The 21706-nt window shown below is 42.1% G+C and overlaps 1 protein-coding gene across 1 annotated transcript in view; it reads right to left on the reverse strand.

Annotated features, from left to right (window-relative positions):
• The window catches only part of UBE2L3 (ubiquitin conjugating enzyme E2 L3), a 46452-nt gene extending 25517 nt beyond the window's left edge, over positions 1-20935 (reverse strand). The window contains exon 1 of the mRNA XM_030217916.1: positions 20875-20935. Within this exon, the coding sequence (XP_030073776.1) occupies positions 20875-20901 (27 nt within the window). The 5' untranslated portion in view covers positions 20902-20935. The remainder of the gene's footprint in view (positions 1-20874) is intronic.
• Positions 20936-21706: the final 771 nt, after the last annotated feature.

Below are 21706 nucleotides of genomic sequence, written 5' to 3' on the forward strand. Positions count from 1 at the left end.
CTGAGCAGAAGATTTCAGCGTACTATCTACATAAGTACATAAGTACTGCCACACTGGGAAAAGACCAAGGGTCCATCGAGCCCAGCATCCTGTCCACGACAGCAGCCAATAAAGGCCAAGGGCACCTGGCAAGCTTCCCAAACTTACAAACATTCTATACATGTTATTCCTGGAATTGTGGATTTTTCCCAAGTCCATTTAGTAGCGGCTTTATGGACTTGTCCTTTAGGAAACCGTCCAACCCCTTTTTAAACTCTGCTAAGCTAACCGCCTTCACCACTTTCTCCGGCAACGAATTCCAGAGTTTAATTATATGTTGGGTGAAGAAACATTTTCTCCGATTTGTTTTAAAGTTACTACACTGTAGTTTCATCGCATGCCCCCTAGTCCTAGTATTTTTGGAAAGCGTGAACAGACGCTTCACATCCACCTGTTCCACTCCACTCATTATTTTATATACCTCTATCATGTCTCCCCTCAGCCGTCTCTTCTCCAAGCTGAATAGCCCTAGCCTCCTTAATCTTTCTTCATAGGGAAGTCGTCCCATCCCCGTTATCATTTTAGTCGCCCTTCGCTGCACCTTTTCCAATTCTACTATATCTTTCTTGAGATGCGGCGACCAGAATTGAACACAATACTCAAGGTGCGGTCGCACCATGGAGCGATACAACGGCATTATAACATCCTCACACCTGTTTTCCCTACCTTTCCTAATAATACCCAACATTCTATTCGCTTTCCTAGCCGCAGCAGCACACTGAGCAGAAGGTTTCAGTGTATTATCAACGACGACACCCAGATCTCTTTCTTGGTCCGTAACTCCTAACGTGGAACCTTGCATGATGTAGCTATAATTCGGGTTCTTTTTTCCCACATGCATCACCTTGCACTTGCTCACATTAAACGTCATCTGCCATTTAGCCACCCAGTCTCCCAGTCTCGTAAGGTCCTCTTGTAATTTTTCACAATCCTGTCGCGATTTAACAACTTTGAATAACTTTGTGTCATCAGCAAATTTAATTACCTCGCTAGTTACTCCCATCTCTAAATCATTTATAAATATATTAAAAAGCAGCGGTCCTAGCACAGACCCCTGAGGAACTCCACTAACTACCCTTCTCCATTGTGAATACTGCCCATTTAACCCCACTCTCTGTTTCCTATCCTTCAACCAGTTTTTAATCCACAATAGGACATTTCCTCCTATCCCATGACCCTCCAATTTCCTCTGTAGCCTTTCATGAGGTACCTTGTCAAACGCCTTTTGAAAATCCAGATACACAATATCAACCGGTTCCCCTTTGTCCACATGTTTGTTTACTCCTTCAAAGAATTGAAGTAAATTGGTCAGGCAAGACTTCCAGTACCACGCTCGATTTTAAGGATAAGTTGCATATCACTAGCAGTAGCTCCGCAAGCTCATTTCTCAGTTCTATCAGTACTCTAGGATGAATACCATCCGGTCCAGGAGATTTGCTACTTTTCAGTTTGCTGAACTGCCCCATTACGTCCTCCAGGTTTACTGTGAAGTCAGTAAGTTTCTCCGACTCGTCCGCTTGAAATACCATTTCCGACACCGGTATCCCACCCATATCTTCCTCGGTGAACACCGAAGCAAAGAATTCATTCAGTCTCTCCGCTACGTCTTTGTCTTTCTTGATCGCCCCTTTTACCCCTCGGCCATCCAGCGGCCCAACCGATTCTTTTGCCGGCTTCCTGCTTTAAATATACCGAAAAAATTTTTTACTATGTTTTTTTTGCCTCTAATGCTATCTTTTTTTCGTAATCCCTCTTGGCCTTCTTTATCTGCGCCTTGCATTTGCTTTGACACTCCTTATGCTGCTTCTTGTTATTTTCAGACGGTTCCTTCTGAAGTTCCTTCTTGAGTGCTGACCCCCCCCCCCCCCCCCCCCCCCCAAGGAGGACCCTAGAATCAGGTAACTAAGATTTGGATTATTCTTTCCAATGTGCATCACCTCACATATGTCCACATTAAATTTCACCTGCCATTTGGATGCCAGTCTTTCAATTTCCTGCAATATTTCACAGTCTGCACGTGTTTTAACAACCTTGAATAGTTTTGTATCATCTGCAAATTTGATCATCTCACTCATCGTCCAGATTTTGATATAAATATATTAAATAGCACCGGTCCCAGTACCAATCACTCTGGCACTCCACTGTTCATCTTCCTCCATTGAGAGAAATGACCATTTAACCCTACCCTCCTGTTGTCTGTCCAATAACCAATTCCTAATCCATACCAGAACCTTGCCTATCCCATGACTCTAATTTTCTCAGAAGTCTCTCATGAGGAAATTTATCAGAAGTTTTCCTAAAATCTAGATACACTGTATCAACCGACTCACCTTTATCCATGTTTATTTATGCCTTCAAAGAAATGAAGCAAATTGGTGAGGCAAAACTTCCCTTGGCTGAACCCATGCTGACTCTGTCCCATTAAACCAGGTTTGTCTATATGTTCTGTAATTTTATTCTTAGTTTCCACTATTTTACCCGGCAGACGTCAGGCTTTCCAGTCTGTAATTTCCCGTATCACCCCTAGAACATTGGCCACCCTCCAATCTTCAGGTACTATGGACAATTTTAATGACAGGTTACATATTATTAACAGCAGATCAGCAATTTCATACTTGAGTTAAGTACCCTTATATATATGCCATCCAGTCCAGGTGATTTACAACTCTTTAATTTGTCAATTTGGCTCAGTACATCTTCCAGGTTCACCAAGATTTCTTTCGATTCCTCCACATCATCGCCCTTGAAAACCATTTCCGGTACAGGCACATCGCTTGCATTTTCTTCCGTAAAGACAGAAGCAAATAATTCATTCAGTTTCTTTGCTATGGCTTGTCCTCCCTGAGCACCCCTGAGTGGTTAGTACAGTGGACTTTGATCCTGGGGGACTTTGATCCTGGGGAACTGAGTTCAATTCCCACTGCAGCTCCTTGTGACTCTGGGCAAGTCACTTAATCCTCCATTGCCCCTGGTACAAAATAAGTACCTGAATATATGTAAACCGCTTTGAATGTCGTTGCAAAAACCTCAGAAAGGCGGTATATCAAATCCCATTTCCCTTTCGCTCCTTTTGGTGCAAGATTAAATCAACAATGAACATAAGAGTACAAGTTCCTCACTTATTCATCAGATAATTGGAAAGATATGACTCAATTTATGATGTCTATGTCAGTTGGTTCGATCTGACTAGTACATATCTCTGTTTACAGATATATGAGGGGGGTATAGGCAGTGGTGGGTGGGAGAACACTGAGCCATATCACCATTTAGCTAGTTAAAATAAGCTATTTTCTTGTACTTTGAATGTTTATTTGCAACCCAATAAAAAGATTTCATGTAAACCAACAATGAATGTGATATAGAAGGGCATAATCGAAAGGGACATCCAAGTTTTGATGTGGACATCCTCGCAAAACGTCCCGATGCAGGGGCAGGGAAACACGTATTATTGAAAAAGATGGACGTCCATCTTTCATTTCGATAATACGGTCAGCGGTCAGGGACATCCAAATCTTGAAATTTTGGTTGTCCTTAGACTTGGTAGTTTCTGATTTTCAGCAATAATGGAAACCAAGGACGTCCATCTCAGAAATGACCAAATGCAAGCCCTAGTGCATTGGTCCCCCTGACATTCCAGGACACCAACCGGGCACCCTAGGGGGCACTGCAGTAGACTTCAGAAATTGCTCCCAGGTACATAGCTCCCTTACCTTGTGTGCTGAGCCCCCCCCCCCCAAAACCCACTACCGTACACCACTACCATTGCCCTTACAGGTGAAGGGGGGCACCTAGATGTGGTACAGTGGATTTCTGGTGGATTTTGGAGGGCTTGCTGTTTCCTCCACAAACGTAACAGGTGGGGGGGGGGGGGATGACCCTGGGTCCGCCTGCCTGAAGTGCACTGCACCCACTAAAACTGCTCCAGGGACCTGAATACTGCTGTCATGGACCTGAGTATGACATCTGAGGCTAACAACAATATTTTGAAAGATATTTGAGTGTGGGAGGGGGTTAGTGACCACTGGGGGAGTAAGGGGAGGTCATCCCCGATTCCCTCCGGTGGTCATCTGGTCATTTCGGGCACCTTTTTGTGCCTTGGTCGTGAGAAAAACACGACCAGGTAAAGTTGTCCAAGTGCTCGTCAGGGACGTCCTTTTTTTTTTTTCTATTATGCGTCGAGGACGTCCTGCTGTTAGGCACGCCCAAGTCCCACCTTCACTATGCCTCTGATACGGCCCCTTGAACTTGGCTGTCCCTGCAACGGAAAGCAGTTGGGGACGTCCAAAATCGGCTTTCAATTATACCGATTTGGACAACCCTGTGAGAAGGACGTCCATCTTCCGATTTGTGTCGAAAGATGGGAGTCCTTCTCTTTCGAAAATGAGCCCGATAGTATACTTGATCATAGTCTTTTTTTTTTTTTTTTGGTGTTTCAGGGACATGGAGCATAAGGACAAAGCTGGGCAGACTTCTAACTACTGGAGTTGCCGTCAAAGCCCACTCCAGACTATTCAAATTTGTCTTGTCATTTGTGGGACACAGACCATAAAGTCTGCCTGGTACTGTCCTCACATTCCAAATTACTGGAGTTTCTGTTGAAGCTCTCTCCAGCCCATCCTACAACCAGATTGCTATATGTGAGACTCAAACCATACAAGTCAGCCAGCACCAGCCTTAGCTGATACAGCCAGAGTTGCCATCTAAGCACCACTTCACATGCAGCATACATGCGACCCTTTAAGTTTTGTTTTTTATATCATTCATTTTCTAATTAGAGATCCTCTGTGTTCATCCCACACCTTTTTGAATTCCACCACAGATTTTGTTTCTCCACCACCTCCCTCGAGAGGGCATTCCAGGAATCAACTACCCTCCCTATGAAAAATAATTGTACCACCCCACAACCTCAATTCATGTCCTCTAGTTTTACCATTATCCCTTCTCTGGAAAATATTTGGTTTTATATTAATACCTTTCAAGTATTTTAAATGTCTGTATCATATGTCCCCTGTCCCTCCTCTCCTTTAGGGTATACATATTCAGGCCTTCCAGTCTCTTCTCATACATCTTTTGGCACAAGCCCCATATCATTTTTGTCACCTTTCTCTGTACTGCTTCAAGTCTTCTTACATCTTTAACAAGATACAGTCTCCAAAACAGTACTCCAGGTGGGGCCTCACCTCCTTTCTTCTGCTGGTTACATCTTTCTCTATACAGTTTAGCATCCTTCTGGCTATGGCCTCTGCCTTGTCACGCTGTTTAATTGCATTCAGATCCTCAGATACTATCATCCCAAGATTCCCCTCCCTGTCTGTGCAAACCAGCCTCTCACCGCAAATTTTTACTCCCTAAGTGCATCACCGGCTTGTAGTTTCCAGCTTCTTCTCTGTCACCACTTTTGTGAAGAGGGACCACATCCGCTCTTCTCCTACCCCACGGAGAAGAGCTTTATTAAACAAATCTTTAAGAGGGCCGGCCAGAACCTCTCAGAGCTCCCACAATATCATGAGATAGATCCCGTCCGGTCTCATGGCTTTATCTACCTTCAAATTTTCAAGTTGTTCACAAACACTTTCTTCTGTGAACTGTGCTATATCCGCTCCATTCTTATAAGTACTTTTGCGTCAATCGTGGCCCTTCTCCAGGATTTTCTTCCATGAACACAGAGCAGAAGCATTTGTTTAGAATGTTTGCTTTTTCATCATTATCCACATAGCAGTTCACAGCATCTTTCAGTCTCACAATTCCATTTTTTGCCTTCCTCCTTTCACTAATATACCTGAAAGAAATTGTCGCCCTCCTTGCACTTCTACCCATTTATCTTTCCTGGCTTCTTTCAGTTTCATCCAGGATTCCTCTCTGTGTTCCTCTTCTTCAGTTTTCCTGTATTTCATGAGCACTAAATCTTTAGCCTTTATTTTCTCAGCTACTTGCTTGGAGAACCAGATCAGTTTCCTTTTTCTCTTGCTTTTATTAACTCTTCTTACATAAAGGTTAGTAGCCATATCTATACTCCTTTCAGCCGGGACCACTGCCTCTCCACTTCTTCTATATCCTCCCAGCCCATCAGTTCTTTCTTCAGGTAATCCCCCATTTTACTAAAGTCAGCATGTTTGAAATCCAGGACTTTGTTCTGAATGGCTGCCTTCCAGTTTCGCTGTTATAGCAAACCAAAGTGTTGATGATCACTGCTGCCCAGGTAGGCACCCACTCAGACGTTAGACACACTTTCCCCATTTCTGAGCACTAGATCCAGTGTTGCTCCTTCCCTCATGGGTTCTGTCAACATTTGTCTGAGCAGAGCACTTTGAAAGGCATCTACAATCTCTCTAATTCTGAAGATGGAACTTTCCAATCCACAAATAAGCAATAAGATACGGTATATAAATTGACGTAAATAAATAAAAAATAAATAAATAAATAAAATGGCAGGTTGAAATCTCCTAGCAACAGCACCTCTCTTTCCTTCCCAACTTTTGGATATCTGTAATCAGATCTTTATCTAGTTCCTCCGACTGTGTTGGAGGTCTGTAGACAACGTCCATAGGGACAGAGGTTCCACCTTCTCTTTTAAAGGAAATCCATATCGCTTCTTCCTTTTCCCAGGCCTCTGGCATTTTAGTCGCTGCAATATCTCACATATAGAGCTACTCCTCCACCTTTATGGCCATCTGTATCCTTCCTAAATAGATTATAGCCTGACAGAGAGACAGCCAGCAGAGATTAAGGAGCAGGAATCAGACTGCCTGCCTATGATTCTCTTACCTAGGTGCAGCTGGATCAGAACACCTTTATAACTTCTCTCCTTTGATATATATCCTGCAGTGTACAAGTACAGACCTGTGAACATTTACAGAACCCGCCTCGATTAAGGAAGAACACAATATAAATACATTCTAATTAGTATAGTAAATAGTGACAAGTGCTACATCAAAGAGACAGGATTATTCCATTTGTAAAATACTGAGCATATACTTTTATAATACAAACGGTGCTCAGACAGGCTGTAACCCTCAGCACCAACTCAAGATACAAAGAACCAGTGTTCCATTTGCTAGCAGTCAATCAGAACTTCCCTCAGAGTGTCTTAGAAACTTGAAGTGCTCCTTTTTTGGAGGTAAAACCAATGGCTACAGTAATGATAATTATTTGTGTTTTGCTGAATACCACGTTGATCAACTGGCTAGAATGGGAAGACTATATAGAATTTTTTTAATACAGAGGGGCTACTAACAGATGTCTGTAAATGCTATTACAGTTCTAAGACAACAGAATGGAAACTGGAAAAAGAACTTTGAACTGAAGTGGTTGTGCCAAAGGGCAACCCAGAAAGTCTTTAAAGAATCGCATGTGTTTTCCTGGGCTTTCAGTGCAGTACTACAGATAGAGGACAAGATGAGAACAGAAAAGTAATCTAACTTTAGACCATGAAGATGAGTGTCTGAATGTACCAACTGGACCAAAATAAAACTGGCACATCCATCTTCACTGGTGTGGTCTACAGATCTCCAACTCAGAGAAAACTGATGGATATCATATCAGGAACATACAAAAGGTGGAACTGTATAAGCTGGTAGGAAACTTTAACCTGCCAAATGTGAATTAAGAATCCCACTGTCAGAATCAGTGACAGGTAGAGATTCTGGACACCCTTCCATGGGCTCTGCACAGGCAAATAAATTATGATGGAACCCACAAGAGGAGCAATGATTCATCAGTGGAGAAAGCCTCTCTAATGCCTGGGTAGGATCCCACCTGAGCACTAGTAATTATCAAGCAATACAGTCTGGTGTAACAGCCAAGGTGGAGATGGATGGCACAAAATAGTCTTGAATTTCACAAATGCTGATTGGCAAATAGGGGTAGCAGCTTAAGGAAACTCAAGCAAATGGGAGGAGGTAGATGAAGTGGAAGAACAGTAGAGAAATCCAAAAGGAGTCATAAATATGGCAAAAGGTTTCTGTAAGAAGAGAGGAAAAGAAAGAGGGCTCCACAAAAACATGTAGAAAAAATAAAATTGGAAAAGTACAAAGGATCTCATAGAGAGGAACAGAGAGAGTCATATCTGGGGGGAGGGGGGAAACAGACAAGGAAATAAATCAGTATGGCAAAAGTGGAAACATAAGAAAAGATAAAGGGCTCTTTTTACAAAGCGCTGTACCAATTAGCATGCACTGAATGCAAAGAAGCCCATGGGAATTGAACGGGCTTCTTCGCATTCAGCACGCCGCTAACTGGTAGCGCCTCTTTGTAAAAGGAGCCCAAAGTGAGTTGACAAGACTTTTTATATATCAGAGAAAAGCAGGAAAACTGGACAAAGAATTGTAAGACTGAAAGGTAACAAGGTGCAATGGATGAGAAATGAGGAAGAAATGCTAAACAAATAATGAAGAAATCATTAGACGGGGAAATGGGGTATTTACACCACCATTAGAAGAATGTGCTTGTGTGGACTGGCAAAACAAAGTGAAAGTGAACAAAGCTATGGATGAGGATGGGATGCATCCTGAAATCCCAACAGAGCTAAGGAAGATTCTGGAGGGTCCGCTGAAAGCCTGATCAACAGTCTGGAGCAGAGTCCATAAAAGTGGTAACAAAGAGGACATTGGAAACTGCAGGTCAATTAGTCTTACCGCAGTGGTGGGAAAATGAATGAAGACTGTATTCAAGGAAAGGATGGTACAGTATGTAGTATCAAGTGTGTTGTAGGATTCTAGGTATCATGCTTTTATCAGATGCAGATTGTGTCTAATAGCATAACTGACTGGGTGACTGGAGAATTAGAGTAACGATGTATGGTGGATGTGGTTTATTTGGATTTCAGCAAAGCTTCTGATATTTTCCCACATAGGAGACTTTGTGAATGGGTGCCAAGGTGGAGGTGGATTAGAAACTGGCTGAGTCATAAATGACAGTGGATGGTGGTAAATGGGCAACAGTCCTGGTCCTGAGAGGCGTTAATAGGAATAGCTTGTGTTTTTTCAGATTACTACTATAGCATACTAGACCTACACAGTACTGTATTCATTATATGCAGGTACTCTGTCCCTAGTGGGCTCACAATCTAAGTTTTGTATCTGGGGCAATGGAGGGTTAAGTGAATTGCCCAGGATCATAAGGAGCTGCAGTGGGAATTGAACCTGATTCACCAGGATCTCAGCCCACTGCCCTAACCATTAGGCTACTCTTCCACCGATACTAAGATCTGCAATAAAGTAGGGACTGCTGAAAGTAGACACAATGGGAAGTGATCAAAAAGTCTGAGGAATGGTCAGGTATCTAGCAACTGAAAAGCCAATGCAAAAAGTGCAGGAATGTAAAGGAACAGCACATGATAGAGGGTGAAGAAATTATGTGTAGCAAGCAGGCTGGACACCTCAGGGTGACAGTGTGTGATGATCTCAAGACAGAGAAACAATGTGACAAGGTGGTGGGAAGGTACAGCAAGAGGGATACTAGGATGAATAGGGCGAGACAGATCCAGCCCAAAAAGGTAAGTGTTCTCGTCTCTGTAGAGATCATTGGTGAGACTAGGTTCAGTTCTGGAGGCCGTATCTCTAAAGAATGGTTACCTTTCTCTGGACTACCTCTAGCCTAAGTGGTGTGGGAACTGCATGAGAAAGCTTATGAGACTCACAGAGCTAAATATGTAAACCACAAAAAAGAGAAGAGATAGGGAAGAAATGATATACGTTTAAATACCTAAAAGATAAATAATGCTCAATGGAAAAGGTGCTGTGAAATCAGAAGTCACAATACGAAGTTCTATGAGGACGAATTCAGAAATGTCAGAAAATATTTTTTGTTTTCAGGGATAGGGCTGGGAATGCCTGGAATTCCATCCCAGAAGTGGTGGTAGAAAAATGGTAGCAGAAGTAAAAATAAAAAAGGCTTTGGATAAGCACAGAAGATGAGAATGAAACACTGGGATAACCCACACAGAGTGGCAGATACAACTTTAAAAGAAAGTGGACTACTTTGAAAGATTAGATATGGGAGAACAACGATTTGGTACTGTAGTACTTCTCAACCCAGACCTTGGGGCATACCCAACCAGTTGGGTTTTCAAAATGTCCACAATGAATAATTTATTTTATTTTTAATTAATACAATTTTTATTTATTGGGATTTATTAACTGCCTTTATGAACAGGCTCACCCAAGGCCATGTACAGCAGGTCCAGTTTAAATTTTATTAATGGTAGAAAAATGACCAAATATAAATACAATAAACGCGGTAAACTTGAAAATATGAGGTCAGTATAATACAAACAATACCATAATAGACAACATGGAAGAATATTCAAATACCAGATATAATACAATGTCAGCATAATACTAATGAAACATCTAATAAGCAAAACAACAGAACATTCAAATAGCATAGATATATACTAATGCTTTTCTCTGAATATGAATGAGAATCTGCATGCAATAGAGGCAGTACATGCAAATCTACATCATAAATATTCAATCAGATATCCTGAAAATCTGAATGGCTAGGAGTCCCCCTCCACACACACAGGACAAGTTTGGGAACCACTGTCATATGGGAATTTGTACCCAAAATGGACAAATCACTGCTAGGCAAACTGGATGGACATTGTGGTCTAATTTAGTAACATAGCAAATGGCAGATAATTCCTAATGTGATACCATGAAAAGTATCTGTACATGCCCAGCGTTTTGCAAATCATCACATCCAATGTAGGACATTACTTAATCTTGTGATATTTGCACTAAAAGTTGTCAGATCCACATTCTCTGTGGACTGACAGTCCCTCATGAGAGACTTTTAAGGGATTTAAAAAGTCATGTAATAGGAGGCAATGTGGTTACTGGTTAAAAGCTGGAAATAGAAGGACTGAATGGTCAGTTTTCCCAGTCGAGAAAGGTAAAATAGTTGAGTTCTCCAGTGATCTCTTCTGGGCCCAGTGTTTTTTTTTTTAATGTATTCATAAATGAACTGTAAAACTGGGCAATGAGTGAGGTGATCAAATCTACAATTATATAAAATTATTCAAAGTGGTAAAACGCAAGCTGAGCGACCAGTGCAGGGGAACCTTGTGAGACTTGAGAACTGGGCATCTCAGTGGTAGATACAATTTAATATGGACCACTGCAAAGAGATGCATACAGGGAAGGTACACAACACAGTATGCTGGGTTCCCTGTTAGGGATTACTATGCAGAAGAAGGACATTGGAGTCACTGTGTTCAATACATTAAAACCCTCACTGAAGTAGAGGTCAAGAAAAGAAAACAAACCAAAAAATAAACAAACAGAATGCAAGATTTGAAAAGGAAGTGAGACTAAAAGAGAAAATAATCATAGCCTCAAGTTGTAGTTGCAACATGAGACATGCAATTCTGGTTGCTTCATCTCAATACGACATAGCGGAACTAGAAAAAGTACAGTGAAGAGACAAGTAAGCAAATGAGACAGGTAATGAATGACCTCTTGAATTTGAAGAAGACAAGGGAGATAACAGATCTACAAAATCCCGAATGGGGTAACAGTTATTTAACTTTCCAAACAGTACTAGGACTATCCTGTTTTATCTAGCCCAACTCCTTTGTTATACCCTATCTTGTCCTTTGCCTGTCCTCTTTCCTAATAAGATGCTTTCATAGTAACATACTAAATGACGGCAGATAAAGACCTGAATGGTCCATCCAGTCTGCCCAACAAGATAAACTCATTTTACATGGTATGTAATACTTTATATGTATATCCAAGTTTGATTTGTCCCTGCCTTTCTCAGGACACAGACCGTAGAAGTCCGCCCTGCACTGGTTTCATCCTCCAAATACCGGCATCGCCACCCAAAGTCCGCTAAGATTCCATAGATCCATTTCTTCTAAACAGGATTCCTTTGTGTTTATCCCACATGTTTGAATTCCATTACCGTTTTTATCTCCACCACCTCCCGCGGGAGGGTATTCCATGTATCCACCACCCTCTCCGTGAAAAAATACTTCTTGACATTACTCCTGAGTCTGCCCCCTTCAACCTCAATTCATGTCCTCTAGTTCTACCACCTTCCCGTCTCCGGAAAAGGTTCGTATGCGGATTAATACCTTTCAAATATTTGAACATCTGTACCATGTCACCCCTGTTTCTCCTTTCCTCCAAGGTATACATGTTCAGGTCGGCAAGTCTCTCCTCATACGGTTTGCAACGCAAATCCCAAATGATTTTCGTAGCTTTTCTTTGCACCGCTTCCAGTCTTTTTACATCTTTAGCCAGATACGGCCTCCAAAACTGAACCCAATACTCCAAGTGGAGCCTCACCAACGACTTGTAGAGGGGCATCAACACCTCCTTTCTTCTGCTAGTTATACCCCTCTCTATGCAGCCTAGCATCCTTCTAGCCACGTTGTGTTAATATTGTTTCTTGACTTTTTAAAATGTTTTACAGGCTGATGCTGTACTAATTTATTATCACTCTGATTTAGTTTCCTATTTCTGGTTTACCTTGGTGATCTGTCTACTAGGCTGACATCTGAGAATTTTATTAAGATCACACATTATCTCTATAACTGTGTTGCCTATGTCCAGTTACACTTGACCTACACCACTGTGGGTTAGTTTCTTCAAAAAGTCAGTAAATAAATCTTAATAGTTAAATGAAGATAATTGACTGCTTTCTTAAACTTTGTTTTAAATCTTGTTTTCCTTCAATGCATTATTAAACTACAGAATTTGTTGCCAGGAGATGTGGTCACAATTTACAGTATACCTGTGTTTAAAAAAAAAGAAAAAAGAAAAGGGGGGACTTAAGACAGGAAGGTGTGGAGACTCCCCGCCTCCTGCATCTAGGAACAACCAACAGGTAATGGATCTCTCTATTGGGATCTGCTGCTAACTGACCTGGACTAAACGCTGTTAGGGACAGGCTTGTGGGCTAAGTGGACCATCAGTCTGACTCAGCATGGCACATCTTATGTTTTAGTGCGTGTTCTCGGAGCAGAAACCCCAGAGGGAGTGAACAACATGAGAAGTGATCTACAAAAATTAGAACAATGGTCTATTTGGCAGCTAAAATTTAATGTGAAGAACTGCACTTGAGGAATATAAATCCAAAAGGAGCTGTATGTGAATAGGGGGTGAGAGGCTGATGTGCATAGACTAGGAAGGGGACCTAGGGTTGATAAAGTTTGAGGATCTCAAGGTTGCGAAACATTGTGACAAGGCTGTGGCCAAAGCCAGCAGGATGCTAGGCTGCACAGATAGGGATATAACCAGCAGAAGAAAGGAGGTGTTAATGCCCCTGCACAGGTCACTGGCAAGACGGAGTACTGAGGTTGCAGGGTGGCAGACTTAGAAAAAAAAGATTTCACACAGAGAAAGGTGAATGCCTGGAGTACCTCCCAGCATTGATGATGGGGACAAAAGCAGTGAAGGAATTCAAAACTATGTGGAATAAACACAGAGGATCCCAATATAGCAAGGGAATGAAATCAAAGCACTTTAAACAGGGCATAAAGGAATGTAAACTGCATGGATTAGCCAGAATAGCTCTGACCGCTTTGTTGGGCAAACTGCATGGACCATCTTTATCTGCCATCATTTACTAAGTTACCTCATGATTTCTAGGTTCCGATACCTTTAATTGAGCCAACACAACAATCAAACGCCATTTTTCTACATAATGGGATTGATTATCAAACAAGTTTAACTGGGCAGTTGAGTCGATATTCAGTCTGCTAACAGGCTAAGCAAGCACAAAGTTAGGACAGAAAAAAGGCTGAGTTAACCGGGCACAGGTCTGAATATCAGCCTGTGCCAGCTAACTTTTGGTCAGCACACGTACTCAGATATTCAATGCCGGGAGCTGTGCATACCCTGTCACTTAATATCCGGGGTGAGGCGAGCCCGCAGCTGGAAGTAGCTTACAAACTGCAGGCTGAATATTACCCTCAATGTTTCTTAACCTCTGAGGATCTAGGCATCGCGCTTCTATTACTCCAATAAAAGGCTTTGTCACCTGTATAGAATCCAATTTTGTCCAAAGAATGGCACCACAGAGTGTTTCAGGGTATTTGGACTCAGGATGCATGTTCCAGTAAGAACATCAAGATCTCACCAGCTTTCTTCAAATTCTCACTTACCCATGTGCAAAGTCCTGCAGATTTTTTGCACCCATAGCTTTTGTGTGCACAGATTTACCTCTCGAAAATAGTTATATTCCTTTTCTAAACAGCTAACAGAAACAAAGGAGACACACATTTTTAAAGCCCATCTATGTGCATTGCTTTCCAATTCTGACTTAGTCACTCCTCTGAGAACAAAGGTAGTACACTATAGACACTGGTGCACACTTTTAGCCAGATGAGTGATGGTAAATTTGGCCAATTTCTTCCATGTGCAAGATAAAATAAATGCAAATGTGGCACTACAAAACAAAGGAAGGAAGTTAATCTATGTTGTTTATCCAAGATTTGATATACCGCCCAATTGACAATTTTATTTACTCACATTTAATAGATCCTATTTATTCAAATCAACTCAGAATAGGTTACAGTAAAGATAAATACACAGGTACAATCACAACACAAAGAAAATCAATAAAGCAATGACAAGCAAAATCCCAAGTCAACTCAGCTTCTTTGTAAAAAAGAATGGCTGAATTTAAAAACAAACATAAAAACAAAACAAACAAAAAAAAACAGCCCCCAACTTTCTTTCAGAATAAATCAAATTAAAACAATGTTCTAAAGGACTAAGAGTTGACAACTTTTTCTCCAAGAGGATAACCTAACTTCAGCTGTAAGATGAACAGAGAATTCTGGGTAGAATATACTGAAACAGCTAGCCACATATACTGAGGCACGAAAATACAGAGCTCTAAAAACAAGACATAATACTTTAAAGTGTGACACCAGGGGAAATGCACCAGAAGAGGCACGATTATATGTGTTATTTATCAACAAAATGAAAAAATGAGAGCCCACTGTCTTCCAATGTTTAATTTACAGAGATGTTAAAAGGATAATCATGCCACATGCAGTGAAAAAGCCCCCCCCCCCCCCCAATTGAAGTAGGAGCTACCAACTATCTTTAATTTGTTTATTTGTTGCAAGGATGATCACTGCTGATTTTCACTGTTAAGACTACTCATTCTTCCGGAGACCAGTCTGTAATAATCTTACAAATGACATTTTATAATAAACAGACACCAAACACTTTTCGCTTTCTTTCCTAAAGAACAATCTTCTTTCATAGGAATTGATATCCCTAGTTAAAAAGAACTCTAACTGCTACCATTTATTACACGAGCATCTAATTACTAAATGTTTTCTTCAACTTGAAACCCAAGATGGAAACTTAAATGAATAAAGGATGGGAGAGCAAGCTGTAATTCCACTAAAACCAATTAAAGCCCTACAGACGCTCTTGGGCTTTATACAAAAACTCCCACGGGAGCCATACATATTTTGATTTTTTTATGGGGGAAGGGGTGCAAAGGGAGGGATTGACCAAGATAGTTATGTGCACCAAATCTGGGGGACCATATTTACAAACTGCGAAGCAGAAACATGATAATGTAACTCTTTTGTTAAACAGCTTCACTGGCTTTTGCTGGAAGCTAGAATTAGGTTTAAAATAATTTGTTTAGTACTATGCATTATTATATAGGTTTCCAACAATATTTGGCTAAACAGTGCAGTGCCAATCACAGCGAACTCTTTATTCCTCCTCCAATCAACATGTTTTACATATAGAAGTGACCACATTCAGTGCTTGAACAAAAGTGTGTTAAAAAAACTACTATGGGGCCCACCATGAAGTTATTAAGTAGTACATTTAAAACAAATCAGAGAGAACATTTTTTGACTCAACATTATAGTTAAGCTCTGGAATGTGTTGCCAGAGAATGGGGTGTAATAAGCAGTTAGCATAGCTGGGTTTAAAAGGTTTGGACAGTTACCTGGAGGTAATGTCTATAAACTGTTATTAAGGTAGACCTGGGAAAATTCATTGCTTATCCCCCGGGGTGGGGTAAGAGGCTCAGAATCTTGCTGTTTTGGGATACTTGTGAAACAGCATGCTAGATTAGATGTCGGACTAAAGGTCCAAGTCTTATGTTTGGGAACCTGAAGACCATTATACAGTGATTTGACTACACTTGATGTTTCATCTTTAATAAATAACATACAGGGGTGGAAATAAGTATTTGATCCCTTGCTGATTTTGTAAGTTTGCCCACTGACAAAGACATGAGCAGCCCATAATTGAAGGGTAGGTTATTGGTAACAGTGAGAGATAGCACATCACAAATTAAATCCGGAAAATCACATTGTGGAAAGTATATGAATTTATTTGCATTCTGCAGAGGGAAATAAGTATTTAATCCCTCTGGCAAACAAGACCTAATACTTGGTGGCAAAACCCTTGTTGGCAAGCACAGCGGTCAGACGTCTTCTGTAGTTGATGATGAGGTTTGCACACATGTCAGGAGGAATTTTGGTCCACTCCTCTTTGCAGATCATCTCTAAATCATTAAGAGTTCTGGGCTGTCGCTTGGCAACTCGCAGCTTCAGCTCCCTCCATAAGTTTTCAATGGGATTAAGGTCTGGTGACTGGCTAGGCCACTCCATGACCCTAGTGCTTCTTCCTGAGCCACTCCTTTGTTGCCTTGGCTGTATGTTTTGGGTCATTGTCGTGCTGGAAGACCCAGCCACGACCCATTTTTAAGGCCCTGGCGGAGGGAAGGAGGTTGTCACTCAGAATTGTACGGTACATGGCCCCATCCATTCTCCCATTGATGCGGTGAAGTAGTCCTGTGCCCTTAGCAGAGAAACACCCCCAAAACATAACATTTCCACCTCCATGCTTGACAGTGGGGACGGTGTTCTTTGGGTCATAGGCAGCATTTCTCTTCCTCCAAACACGGCGAGTTGAGTTCATGCCAAAGAGCTCAATTTTTGTCTCATCTGACCACAGCACCTTCTCCCAATCACTCTCGGCATCATCCAGGTGTTCACTGGCAAACTTCAGACGGGCCGTCACATGTGCCTTCCGGAGCAGGGGGACCTTGCGGGCACTGCAGGATTGCAATCCATTATGTCGTAATGTGTTACCAATGGTTTTCGTGGTGACAGTGGTCCCAGCTGCCTTGAGATCATTGACAAGTTCCCCCCTTGTAGTTGTAGGCTGATTTCTAACCTTCCTCATGATCAAGGATACCCCACGAGGTGAGATTTTGCGTGGAGGCCCAGATCTTTGTCGATTGACAGTCATTTTGTACTTCTTCCATTTTCTTACTATGGCACCAACAGTTGTCTCCTTCTCGCCCAGCGTCTTACTGATGGTTTTGTAGCCCATTCCAGCCTTGTGCAGGTGTATGATCTTGTCCCTGACATCCTTAGACAGCTCCTTGCTCTTGGCCATTTTGTAGAGGTTAGAGTCTGACTGATTCACTGAGTCTGTGGACAGGTGTCTTTCATACAGGTGACCATTGCCGACAGCTGTCTGTCATGCAGGTAACGAGTTGATTTGGAGCATCTACCTGGTCTGTAGGGGCCAGATCTCTTACTGGTTGGTGGGGGATCAAATACTTATTTCCCTCTGCAGAATGCAAATAAATTCATATACTTTCCACAATGTGATTTTCCGGATTTAATTTGTGATGTGCTATCTCTCACTGTTACCAATAACCTATCCTTCAATTATGGGCTGCTCATGTCTTTGTCAGTGGGCAAACTTACAAAATCAGCAAGGGATCAAATACTTATTTCCACCACTGTAGCAGATTACAGTATAAAAGCAATATAAAATATGAAATGCAAGATACACAAAAGCAAACCATAAATTTCAGTAAAAAGTACATTCTTAAATGTTCTACAGAAGTGTAGATGATTTGATTCCTCTCAAACATCCAAGGGGGACAGCATTCCACAGCTAGAGACCCACGTGTCTGAAGACCTGTGCTGTTGCCTCCACTGTCAAGTTGTCCAACTACAGCACAGGTCTTCACAATACACAATTCACCGAGTGTCTAAGTCAACTGTCATTTCAGAATCACTACCTAGAAGATTCTTCTGACACACATGGAGTTCATATTCTGTGACAGAACTGTCACCTTTGCTTTCCTCCAAAATGCACTTTAGAGCATCTTCAGCACTAAACCTAACTATTTTTGGCATACTGCTCACGAACACTGTGCAATAAGTGACCAGCAGGACAGGGAAAACCCAAAGTTATTATAATAAAATGCTTTTTAATTCAAATAGCGATATGGACGTATTTAGGGACCACAATGGAAATAAAGTTACATTTAAAATGTCTCTGCACCCAAATGCGTTCCAATAACAATGCTGCACCAAGTGATAACTAGGCAACAAATTATTGAAATGCCATCCGATTATTTGCTATAACATAAAAATATATTGGGGGGATCTGCTATGATGTCATTTGTTAAAGATGAAACATCAAGTGTAGTCAAATCACTATTTGATGATCTTCAGGTTCCCAAACATAACACTTGGACCTTTAGTCCAACCAAGTCCAGCATCTAATCTAGCATGCTGTTTCACAAGTATCCCAAAACAGCAAGATTCTGAGCCTCTTACCCCACCCCGGGGGATAAGCAATGAATTTTCCCAGGTCTACTTTAGTAACAGTTTATAGACATTACCTCCAGGTAACTGTCCAAACCTTTTAAACCCAGCTATGCTAACTGCTTATTACACCCCATTCTCTGGCAACACATTCCAGAGCTTAACTATAATGTTGAGTCAAAAAATGTTCTCTCTGATTTGTTTTAAATGTACTACTTAATAACTTCATGGTGGGCCCCAAAGTAGTTTTTTTTAACAACTGATTTGCATTTACCTGTTCCACTTCTATCATATCTCCCCTCAGCTGTCTGTTCTCTAACCTGAGGGGGCCTTATCCTCCCTAGCCTTTCCTCATGAGTGTAATTCCACTGACAAGGCAGTACCAAGAATGAGAGAAATGACAATGAATAGAGAATGTACAACTATCAGAGGGGATGACCTTCCTGTTCAGACCTCATCTGGAGTCCTGTCTGCAAAGCTTATAGTTTTTTAAAGTTGTATTTTATTGCGTTTGCATGCTTCTCTTATATTATGTGGTAGGAGTCGGCTGAGAACCCGAAGAACTGGGTTCGATTCCCACTGTAGCTTCTTGTGAATCTTGGTAAGACACATAGGGCCTCTTATCAAACCGTGCTAGCAGTCCCCAGTGTGGTAATGCCAACAAAGTCCATTCATTTGAATGGGCTTTGTTGGCATTGCTATGCAGGAACTGCTAGCACGGCTTGATAAAAGAGGCCCTTATCCCTCCATTGCCCCAGGTTAAAAAAAAATTAAGAGCCCACTAGGGACAGAGAAAGTACCTACATATAATTAATGTAAACTGCTTTGGTTATACCACAGAAAAGACAGTATATCAAATCCAATACCCTTTCCATTCTCATATTTTTAAGAATTTTTGTCTTGCATGGTATATTGGTTTTCCATCACTTTGGGCACTCATTAGAAAGGTAACAAATATGAATGATAAATAAATGCTGAAGAGTGACAAATATGAATGATAAATAAATGCTGAAGAGAGAGAAGGCCAAGCATAACAAAATGAACTTAAGATATGTCACACAGGGCCAGACCTGGTTCTCAAGCCCTGCAATTATTGTCAAACAGTTGTGAATCCAGGAACAGACACAGGTAGCACCTTAGACCCCCATGGATTACAGTTACTATGGCTCACATAGTTGCATTCTGACATCATACATACTGTTAAATAAAGCAACCATATATACACAGTCCAGATGAGACAGAAAAGGAGGATTTCAAAAATAAGAAAGCATCACATTTTTCATTGGAAAGTAATTTCTGGAACAGCAGCTCATGATTGAACAGAGCATGGAGGAGGGAGAGATAACCTAAAACAGCCACCCAAGGGAGATTTTGTAAACAGAACATTTTTTTTTTAAGAAAGGACAGAGGAGCCATTAAGAGGAGGGAATATGGGGTAATGCCTAGAAATAAAGAGGACTCTTCGCTGGCGAAGGGGATGGGGGGGGGGGGGGGAATGAGGGGTAACGCCTGGAATAGTGGTTCTCGACCCAGTGCTCTGAACAAACCCCAACCAGTCAGGTTTTCAGTTATTCACAATAAATATGCATGAGAGATTTGCATGCAAACCTGTCTCATACATATTCCTCGCGGATAGCATGAAAAGCAGTCTTGCTCAGTGTGTCCCGAGGACTGGGTTGAGAGCCCTTGGCCTCAAATAACCACAGATGACTCTTAGCTGTGGATGACGGAACCTGCCATAGCGATAGAAGGATAATGGCGAGACAGTAGGCCTTGAAATGATCTGCGGTCACCACCTCGGCTTCTTTATAAAAGAAGTCCGAGCCTTTCCAGGGGCGAAATTGGATGGGAAACATCTGATTTTTTTTTTTCTTACTTCCTTTTCACAAGTGACTAGAGATTTTCGCGGAAAAGGCGGCGCGTAATACAACGCGGACAGCACCGCAATGGATGCTCTTCCAATGCAGCCCTTAACTCCCGGAAGAAAGGTTCCTACTCAGGATCTCTAATTCGGAGGGGGGAGGGATGGGTTTGCGGGACTGTGGCCCGGGGTTTTCCGCGGCGGTGATGGCTGGAGGGAGGGGGTAGGGTTCGGTCCGGCAGCCGCTCACTTCCTGTTGCCGGCGCTGCTGTTGGAAGCCGCAACCCCAGGCAGACGGAGCCCGAGCATACAATGAGAGAGAAGAGGTGGAACAAGCCAGGGATCCTCGGGACTCAGTCCCGACCTCCGCCCCGCGCTCCCCGCCACCGCCGAATGAAAGAGGATTTACCTTCATCAGCCTCCTGCTGGCCGCCATCTTGGATCTGCTAGTCACCCACAATGCAACGCGGCTGGCGGGGCGGCTAAAGCGCGCGCGCGCACACAGCCTGCAAGAAGGGAGGGGAGGAAAGCGGAGGACCGGCAGATCCCGAGCACTGGAGTAGGAGGTGTTCTCGAGACACAGTCCAGAGCTAATGGGAGAGAGAGAAGAGGAAGACCCCAGGGCATAATAGAGGAGGGGGAGAGGGAGAAGATCCCCAACACGTAGGGGAGTGGAGTGGCCAACACATGGCAGGGGATGGAAGTGAGGGAGATCAGGAGTAGCAAAACAGGAGCAACACCTGGCAGATACCAGAATATAGGGGGAAGGGGGAGCTCCCAACTTTAGGGGGGAGGGGAGGAGAGGATCTAGAACATGGAGAGGGAAGAGGGGAGAATGGGGTAAGAATAACGATCCCAAGACATAGAGGAGGGAGAATTCCAGAACATGGGGTTATCAATAGAGATCAAACAAAGTAAAACATGGAAAAGAAAATAAGATGATACCTTTTTTATTGGACATAACTTAATACATTTCTTGATTAGCTTTCGAAGGTTGCCCTTCTTCGTCAGATCGGAAATAAGCACGAAGATAGGCACGAAGAAGGGCAACCTTCGAAAGCTAATCAAGAAATGTATTAAATTATGTCCAATAAAAAAGGTATCATCTTATTTTCTTTTCCATGTTTTATTTTGTTTGATTTCCATTGATAACCTTTAAGAGTGGACTAACACGGCTACCACACCTCTTTACGGAACATGGGGTAAACTTTGGCAATGGGAATAACGGCGTAGATCCCATA

Source organism: Microcaecilia unicolor, chromosome 11 (assembly GCF_901765095.1).
Source record: "Microcaecilia unicolor chromosome 11, aMicUni1.1, whole genome shotgun sequence".
NCBI classification, from domain to species: Eukaryota; Metazoa; Chordata; class Amphibia; order Gymnophiona; family Siphonopidae; genus Microcaecilia; species Microcaecilia unicolor.